The 9,944-nt window shown below is 37.9% G+C and overlaps 1 protein-coding gene across 2 annotated transcripts; it reads left to right on the top strand.

The window, feature by feature from the left end:
- Positions 1-14: 14 nt before the first annotated feature.
- On the top strand, positions 15-9,377 carry FAM229B (family with sequence similarity 229 member B). 2 transcript variants are annotated; one of them, XM_059700664.1, is made up of 4 exons: positions 15-168; positions 4,066-4,165; positions 6,418-6,556; positions 8,170-9,377. In XM_059700664.1, the coding sequence occupies exons 3-4, from the start codon at positions 6,432-6,434 to the stop codon at positions 8,285-8,287; spliced, it is 243 nt and encodes an 80-aa protein (XP_059556647.1). In that variant the 5' UTR covers positions 15-168; positions 4,066-4,165; positions 6,418-6,431; the 3' UTR covers positions 8,288-9,377. The 2 variants fall into 2 exon arrangements, with proteins under 2 accessions (XP_059556647.1, XP_059556646.1); XM_059700663.1 differs by having other exon boundaries at positions 19-168; positions 4,066-4,222.
- Positions 9,378-9,944: the final 567 nt, after the last annotated feature.

Genomic DNA, 9,944 nt, shown 5'->3' with positions numbered 1-9,944 from the left:
CCATGGCTGCCGTCGCGACCTTGTTGTCTAGGTTCCGGCTAAGACTTTCCGTCAGAAGGCCGCCAAGTACGCCCGCGTCTCACTGTTACCATAGCGACGGTACCTCCGGACTGCAGATCCTCGCTGCCCTGTCAACATCCGTTCGCGTTGGCAGCGCCAGAGACCCGGGTAACTGGCGGGTGATTAGGCTGGGGAGCGGGATTTTAAACCTTGTGCCCTAAAACTGTCAGCGGGCCCTGTTTAGAGGGTGGTCGTTCAGTCGTAGGGGGTGGGTCAGATTCCGTTATTCAGCTTCCTCGGCGCTGCGTTCGCGTCTCTGTCCAACAAGCCCTTTGTTCTAATAGAAAACGAAGAGAGTAGGTGAGCACCAAGAAACCTCAGACCGACAGGCGTGGCAAGATGGAACAGAAGTTCATTAACTTCTAGGCCCTCTGGAGGGTTCAAAAGACATTAAGACATAGATCCCCAGCTCCGAGAAACTTACAGTCTAATTGAAGATACACACGGAATGCTCAAGTTATTGTGACTTTTAAATACTGTGTAATGCTGACTATCAGTGCATTCAGTGGATGACGATGGAAATGGGTAGATAGAAGTCTGATGAAAGAGATGAAATGAAAACATTTGATTTATATGCAGTGTTGGGTTTATGATCTAGATAGAAGTGAAATATATGACAAAAATAATAGGGTGGCCCAGCCGATGTGCTTCAGTGGTTGAACGTCAACTGTTGGATTCCCGATTAGGGCTCATGCCCGGGCTGCAGGTTCGATCCCCAGTAGTGTAGGAGGCAGCGGAACAATGATTCTCTCTCATCTTTGATGTTTCAATCTCTCCCTTCTCTGAAATCAATAAAAATATATTTAAAAAATAATAGGATGGGAGAGGGGAAATGGAATATACTCTTGAAAGGTTCTGTTAGTATATATGAGGTGGTATAATGTTATTGAAGGCAGACTGAAAGTTAAAATATATACTGTAAAACCTAAAGTAATCAAAACTAAACCAAAGCAAAGCAAAACACAAAGATTGCATAACAATAAACTAGTAATAAAGATAAGATAGATTCATAGAATATACTCAGTTGTTTTAAAAGAACAGAATAACAAGGAAAACCAAAGAACTGATGACATAAATAGAATACAAATGGCAAGAGAACAGTTTTAAATTCATTCATATTTATCACCTTAAATGTGAATAATCAAAACATTTGATTAATTAAAAGTCAGAGATCATCAAAATAGATAAAAACAGCAAAACTGAACTATATGTTCTTTATTTAAAAAGACACTTTGAATAGAAACCAAATAGGTTAAAAGTAAGTTTGGAAAAGATACATTATACTAACACTAATAAAAAAATACCTATATATCTTTCAGACAAAACATATTCAGAGCAAAGAATATTACTAGGGATAAAGAAGGATATTTTATAATAAAAGTTTTTAATTCATGAAGAGGACATAACACTACTAAATATTTGAAAACCTAATGGCAGAGCTTCAAAATATATAAAGCAAAAATTGTCAGAATAGAAAGGAGAAACAGATAAATTTAGTATTATAAAATAAATAAATTTCAAGATTTGTGGAATGAAGGTACAGTAGTACTAGGATAAAAATTTATAAAATTCAATGCTGATGTTAAGAAGCTAAGTCTCAAGTCAATGACCTAAGCTGCCATTTTAAGACATTAGAAAAAGAAAAACAAATTAAGCCCAAATTAAACAGAAAAAAGTAAATACTAAAGATTGGAGTGAAAATCAAATAGAAAACAGAAAATTAATAGAGAAAAATCAGTGAAACCTATGTATGTTTCCTGAGAGATTAAAATTCTTTTGTGGACTTCCTTGCTCATAAAGTCTAAAATCTTTAACTTGGATTTATATCTCAGCATGGTTTAACTTCTACTTATCTCTCTTACCTATTTCTTAACTTTCTCGATTGTCTTTTCAGATTTTCTTTTGTCTGCTCTGCTGGCAGATGACTTTTACATAGGCTATTTCCTTTGTTTCCCCCTCCCCAAGGGTCTCAATGTCTTTTCTTCCCACCCATTTCCATCTAGTTGATGCCTATTTATCTTTGAGATTTAGGTTTGAAGTCTTAGTCCAGCACATACCCTGCCCTAACCTGTAAACTCCACTAGGACAGGCACTGTGTTTGCTTTTATCAAATATTTCATTTTCAACACTAAACACATGCCTGGCTGGTGGATTCTCAACAATTATCTGTTATATGAGTGAATGCTAATAATGGATCTATTTTCTTAGGATATGACCAGTTCAAACACCATTCCTTTTCTGAATCTCGTGAATCAATATTCTGAGGATTGAAAGATCATTATTCTTGGTTTATGAGGAGAGTATTTAGAGATTTCACCATCTCCAACCTCCCCCCCTCCCCCCCCATCATTTAGACTTCACTTATTCATTTCTTTGTGAAGATCTGCTGGAAAGTCAAGTTCACTTTGTCTTCTAGAAAGTTTTATGATTAGGGCTACTATTTGGTTTGTTTCATGGTATCACTCATGCTAAAAGAAGAAACTTGGTACAACTTGTGCCAAATAAACTAGTAAAGGTAAATTAGAGGAATTAAAAACTATTCCACAGTAGAATATCCCACATAGAGACTTTACTTTGTAGTTTAAAGATATATTGGTTCCAAAAAAGCGAAATCATGCCTCAACAATCTAATTTCAAGAACTATGCAAAGAGATGAGAGAACATGCGGATTTAATTTTTGTATCCCAGACATTGTCTTTACTATGTTAGACTTTTTTAGTCCTCAAAAACAATTCTATACAAGGAATTAATACTATTTTACAGACAAACTTTTAGTGATTTGCTCAGTCTCAGAGTTAACATGGTCTTAACATTCAAACCTAATTCTGATGCCAAACCCATTATTTTTCCACTGCCGTCTTCACTAAAAAATGTAAACTATTACAAAATTTTCCCATCCTAATGATCAGATGTTTAGGTCCTAATGACCTAACAATGGCCAGCAATTATTTCAATTTGTCTATGACACAGTCAGTTAAATAGTTTCTCTAAGCTAAAATTGTGATCATTTACTCACTGATAGCACCCTAGTAAGAAAAAAAAAGGTAGAGGTAAGATTTTTGTCTAACATCAACTTAATTATGTAAAATGCCAATTTCCTATAACATAATCACCTGAAAACAGAGCAGTAGGGACTTAACATAAAATGTAGGTATTGAAAAAGATTTTCATTAAATGCAAAATCGCTTGCTAACATTTTATAGTTCAGTCATCAGCCTATGAAAATTGAAAAAAAAAAAAAGGTTGAAGACCAAAGTTCCGTCTTAAGGTTTAAACTTAATTATTACATTCAGCAAGATTACTGTTGATCTGGAAATTGGGAGAGGAGAGAAGTCCAGAAGATAAATTTCAGCTTCTTGTTGGAGCTATGAATTGAGACATTTTATTTTTTAGCAGGTAGAAAGCTATGTGAAAGAATCTCTGATGTGATAATTTGTGGGTGTCACTGGGACAGTTGATTATCATTCCTCTGGAAAGATGTCATGAACAGAGGAGAACTTCAGGGTCCAGGGAACAGAATAGAGAGGACAGGACAAGATGTATTCTTCCTTTCTCGACTGTCATTATTGCAATAATTTGGGAATTTCAAGGCTCTTTTAATGATACAGAAAAGTATTAGAGAGAGCTGTAAAGAATCATCCATGGTAAGCTAGAGAGAAATTTGTAAAGGTGTAGTTTGAGGCCATTGGAGTGGGATGAGGGTATAGGTATATAGGATTTATAATTTGTGTTATTAGTTAAGGGAAAGTCTGGAAGATAAAGATAGGGAAGAAAATGGGATATAAAGTGACAATATCATGAGATTTTGTGCAGATTGATTAGACTGTCTAAAATAGGTATATATATATATATATTCACAGATTAAAATATTGTATATTATTAGAAAATAAACAAGTCAGTGACAATAAGAATAAACCTTCAAACAAGCTTTAGAGACACTAAATTTTTAGCTAAGTTTCATGTTGTTGGTGGAGCTATGAAATGTGATATTTTATTACTGAACAGCTAGGAAACGATGTAAAAGAATCTTCTGATGTCATAATTTCTGGGTGTCACTGGAACATTTGATCATCATTCCTTCGGCAATTCCAGGCTTCTATGGAAGGTCAGTAGAAGCAGTTGATTTATTCACCTCTACAGGAATCAGACTCGGCCTATTTTGGTAAGTCTATGTATCTTTGATCCAGTTAGCTAAAACTTAATATCTACATAAGATAGTTATACTAAACCATAGCTTTTACTAACGTGTCATTGAGCTTAAACATTTTTTTCATAGTAATTGACACCCAGTACATAAAAACCATAATGTAATAATCAAATTCCTAGGCTTTATTGATTTAGTTTTTTTTATTACCACAATAAACATTTACTTATTAGATATAAGAAACAGTTGGAAGACAGTTTTCATTTTTCCTGTCTTTTGCTGAAGACATGCACATTTGTACAAGATAGAGTTGTTAATTACCTGCTGTGTGCCAGGCAGTGGTGACAAAGACAGACATGGAATGGGATAAGGTTACAATGATTAAACAAAAACACAAAATAGGGTACTGATTCGCAACAGAAGGTGATCTCCCCCTCACCCCTTCCTTCTCCGCTAGAGGACGTTTGGCAACGTCTGGATGTCACAAGTTTTGGGGAGGGGTGCTATTGGCAGGCAGTGGGTGGAAGCCTTGGATTCTGCAAAACACCCTACAGTGTCCAGGATAGCCTCTTCCCTTCGAACAAAGACTGTCTGGCTCCAAAGTCCATAGTGTCACAGTTGAGAGATCCTGAATTAGAGTGATAACTTCCAAAGCAGAGGTAAAGAGGGCTATGAAAACTTATAGTATGGAAGGCTGTTATGGAAGGCTCCTCTGAGGAAGTGAAATGTAAATTCAGACAATGAATGAGTTGACTCTAACAAATAAAGGGTGGGAGCAGTGGGGTGGGAAAAAGTCCCAAGCAGAGGTAACAGTAGGCAGTAAGGAGCTTATTATAGATAGCTCTCTCTGTGTAGATATGTGTGTTTGTGTGTTTTACATATATATTACACTAGTGGCCCGGCGCACGAAATTTGTGGACTGGAAGGGGGTGGGCAGCCTGGCTTGTGCCCTGTCACAGTGCAGGAGCCCCACAATCCATCGCCCCAAAGAGGTAGGCCCTGCCCACCCATCCGGGGCTCCTCGATGGATTGCCCCAAAAAGGTAGGCTGGAGCCGGGGGGTCGTGCCTCCGCACCACGTGGAGCACGGGACCCCCAGGCCTCGATGCACAGAGGCCTCCGCCAGGCCCCACCTCCAGGCCGCGTGGAGGCCTCCGGACCCTGGCAGAGGCACGTAGAGGCCTCCTCTGGGCCCCGCCTCTGGGCCAGGCTGCATGGAGCCCGTGGGACCCCCAGCAGAGGCGTGCGGAGGCTCTGCCTGGCCCAGCCCCTGGGCCGGGCCACGCGGAGGCCTCCGGACCCCCAGCGGAGCTGCTCACCTCTGATGGGCCCCAGACCTCCTGGTGATGGGTTGTGACAGCGTGATGCAAGTCCCTGATGCTGCAAGTCCCGGCCCACCCGTGCCTGCTGTGCACACGGCCTCCTGCTGACCGGTTGTTATGCGTGAGAATGTCCCGGCCACTTGCATATTACCCTTTTATTAGTATAGATTATATATGCATATATATTTAATAATGCTCAGAGCATCTGCTTAATAATAAGAGTTAACATTTATTGAGCACTATGTGTTAGGTACCACACTTTACATGCATTATCTTATTTAATCCTTACTACTACCCTGGAAGTAGATTCTATTATTATTCTCAATTTATCTTTGGGAAGCATACTTGATTAAGTACTAGTACTCTGCCTAAGATCACATAGTCAATCCAACTCTCCCCAGACAGTTTCTTAACTAATGCACTGTAAATGAAGAGGCAGGGTACTTGGGAATGAATGATAACTAGGAACAGAAGAGTTGGCTGGAGATCCTATGGTGTTATGAAACTCAGCTGTCCTTCAAAGGAAGACAAGGGCTTAGACAGGCAGAGAGATAGTGGGAGATAGGAGTAGGGGCTCAAGCTTGTTGATCACAATAACCATAAATGCAAACGGAATAGTTTTTCACACAGCAGAAATGGACTTCAGTTATGTTAATCGTAGAACACAGTTTACTTTTATTGTCTAGTGGCTCGTCTCTATTTGTTGCAAGACTTAATGTTTTATGTAAGGAATTGTTGTATTATATAGTTCTTATACACTTTTATAGATATTTTAAAATGTCATTTTCAGAATACTGGAATACGCCTGTAGCAAAATAGTAACATTAAAAATTCCAAACAACTATTGGAAGACAATTCACCCCCCATCCATTATTATATCTTTCTAATCTAGGTTTTCAGTGAATTATGCCTTTTCGGATTGGGACCCAGCCACGGACGTTTCCAGTGGAAGGAGGAGATTCTACTATTGGGCTGGAACCTGGACTGAGCTCCGGTGCTGCCTATAACGGGAAAGAGATATCACCAGCCAGGTAAAGTCTTCTTATCCTGACAACTGAGAAAATGTGTAATGGCTGTCTTCAGTACAAGCTTTAGCTGATGTTCAATATTAGAAGAAAAAAGACCAGGAACATTGCTGTTATTAAATTAGTATTAACAGATCTTATTAGGTTTTCTTAGCATAGAGTCTGTATCTTATACCTCTGTAAGTCTAATGACAGGCCAATTCTTCCTCCTCCTGTTCTTCTTTCTTCTTCTTCTCTCCTCCTCCTTTTCCTTCTTCTTTTTCTTTTATAAACTTTTAGATTGTTTTTGTCGATAGTTTCAAGAATAGATAACTTTCAATTAAACAAGGAGACCGTTAGTGCTGTTATGTGCAGGGCACTGTTCTTGGCATAAGGCTAAAAATATGAAGACTCAGACCTCATATTCAGTGGCACGTTGACTTTGGCAGAGGGTGATATAGGGTATGAAGATTGCATAAAACAAAATCAGTTTTGCAAAATTGAAGAAAACTATTATAGAATTTGTTCCACTTTTCTGTTTTTAACATAGCAAAACATCAAATACTACATGGTTAGATTTCTCATGGCTTGAAAATCTTTAGAACACACATTTAAGCTTAATAAGGTTGGTACTTTAAAAATCAGAGTTATTCAAGGATGGGATAGGCTACTTTGGGAAATACTGAGCACTTATCTTTAGAAATGTTTAACGTTGGTTAATTATTTACTGGGAATGTTGGAAAGGAAATTCAAGCACTAGATGTTTCTTTATACTAGAGTAGTGGCCGGTGCACAAAATTCATGCACATTAAAAAGGAATTACTTAGAGGAAATATTTTAATATTGCTATTTGCCCTTTCTCTATAATAGAAGTGTCTGAGATGAAAGAAAATTAGTAAAATGTATATGAAAATAATACATAAATTTATTGCCCGTGGGGATGTAGTGTCAAGTCCTGCTGGAGCCGTGAGACCCAGAGTCAAGTCTTGGGTGTGGGCATCCAGCTCCCTCCTCCCTCCTGTCAGAGTCTGGGCCAGTGCCTGTGGGGACTCAGTGTCAAGGCCCCCTCCAGCATCCGCGGGGATGCAGTGTCATGCCCCCACTTTCCCGCACACACCTGCCACGCATGCAGCCTCCCAGTGATCAGTTGTTACAACGTGAGGGCGTCATAACCACAGGCTTTTTATAATATAGGATGTCCTCTAAGGGCTCTTTTAAATCTGCGATTCTATTAACATTTGAATAGTATATAGAATAATATGTTCAGTTTTATATTTTTCCACAAATATTCTAATTTTTAAGTAGAGTCAACTGAAGTGACTTTATGGTGCATATACATATGAATTGTCTTGGTATTATCACTTGGGTTTAACAGCTATGCACCCCTGCCTTTTTTATCATTTAGCAATCATGACATATCTTTAAAAATGAACACTTGGAGGGTCATCTTCATATTTATGAATTTCTTATGATCAAATGTATGGCAATCCCTATAACTCCTTTGTAACATTTGTTATAATTACTTTGTGACATTCAAAGACGTCAAAAATATTTAAAACAGTTGAACATGCACTCAAGCTGGTGCTCTGAAAAGTTTCCTTTGTGGTATCTAACTGCATGTCATCTGCTCTTTTACTCAGGCAACTCCGAAGATGCCATGGAAGTCATTGCCTGACAATAACTGATGTTCCCATCAATGTCTATGCAACAATGCGAAAGCTACCTGCACAAAGCAGCAAGGAAATGCATCCTAAATAACATCATTGGGTCTTGTGTGGAGGCTGACTAGGTCCAGGGTCATGTAGCAGTAGGGTCTTATGATCTGATAAACAAATAAAAGTTGTGGCACCTTTGGATGATGACAAAAGTTGAAATAATTATTTTTAGTAGGAAAAGACAGAAATGTAGTCTGTAAAACATGTGTAGTAATAAGCCATCAGTTATTTTTGATAAGGCAAAATAATATTTCACAATTAGAAAGTACCTTAGAGATTATCTTGCTCAGAGTGGATCCTTAATAATAATTCAGGATGTTTATTCAGTCAGGACGGACCCATTCTAAATGCTTACTGTGTTATAGGCTGGTTTCCTTTGTTTATATTTGAGTTGCTATTTAGCTGAATCTTTTCACTTGCATACCCTAAGCCAGTTTCTGACTTGATATATTTTGATAATGCTCTGCCCAGGAATAATTATATGAGGTGATAAATGGAACTCAGTGGATTGTGTAATTTGGAAGAATACCCAAAATCAAAGAAAGTTCTTAGTCATGGTTGATCTGCAAAGCATATAAAATGCTTGCATATAGGGGCTCAGGTTATTGATTAAATTTATTATAATAATGTGAAGGCTATGGTTCTAACCCAATTTTTTTTTTCTGGAAAAATGATAGGCTACCATCACCTCAAGTCCCAACCAGTCATCTTGAAATTGTCTACAATTGGTATTGAGAAACTTCAGATGGATGTTTTTATTTTATTTGACTTAAGGATCAGTTTTGAGGTCTAGGCCAGCTCTTCATAATTTCTTTTTCTTCTTGCAATAGTCCCAAGAAATTCAGCCTGATTTCCTTTCCTCTGGATGTTTGCCACCATCCATCCCATAAAATTGTCTTCTACAAAAGACTGACTTTAGCATCAGGTAGTTTCTCTAGTTTCTTGTCTACCGTGCTGCTCCTGAAGATATACACATAAGCCTTTTAAAATGAAAGGTTTGCTGGTTTATAATTGCATGGATGTAGATGCATGTGTACTATATGAGGTAAAAAAGAAAAACTGCCAGTGATTTATAAATGGAGAAATTCTGAGAGTTTTATATATTCTATGTATAAAGTAGAAATGTTCACACAGTGCTGGGAGGTATTTGAATTCCAATCAGCCAGAAAGGAAAAACCTTGCTAAATATTTTGGGAATTGAATAGAGAGACGTCAGAAAAGTCACGCCTTAGAAGGAGGTCTAAATGCATACACACTTTAACAAAGCTTAAAAATGAAATTTGAGAGACTCAAAGTGATCCCTAAGTAACTTAATTACCTGACAAATAAAAATTTATTACTCCTTAAAGGAAGAGAACAAAATCCAGAAAATAAGTTGCCCAAGGCTAGGGAAAGTATAACAGGACAGGAGAAAGGAGTGATAAAAAAATTCTCAGAGGTCACAAAAGGCTAGGAATAATTTATATTTAATCCATAGTGGAAAAGTCTCTTAATACAGGAACATTGTATGGAGTTCTCAGCAAGATATTATTTCAGTGGGGGGTGGCTGTGGGGTTGGGGGATAGGAATAGCTTTAGATTGAAGGCAGCTTTGGACCTGTGCTAACAAACCTTAAGAACAAAACTTGAAAGGATCAAACTATTTCCAAGTAACCAAATTGCATTCAAGGAGGGGAAAAACACACCCTCAAAATGTAAAGA

This window comes from Myotis daubentonii, chromosome 6 (genome assembly GCF_963259705.1).
Source record: "Myotis daubentonii chromosome 6, mMyoDau2.1, whole genome shotgun sequence".
Taxonomy (NCBI): Eukaryota; Metazoa; Chordata; class Mammalia; order Chiroptera; family Vespertilionidae; genus Myotis; species Myotis daubentonii.
The sequence above is the reverse complement of the archived record's forward strand: the minus strand, read 5'-3'. Positions and strand labels throughout refer to the sequence as shown.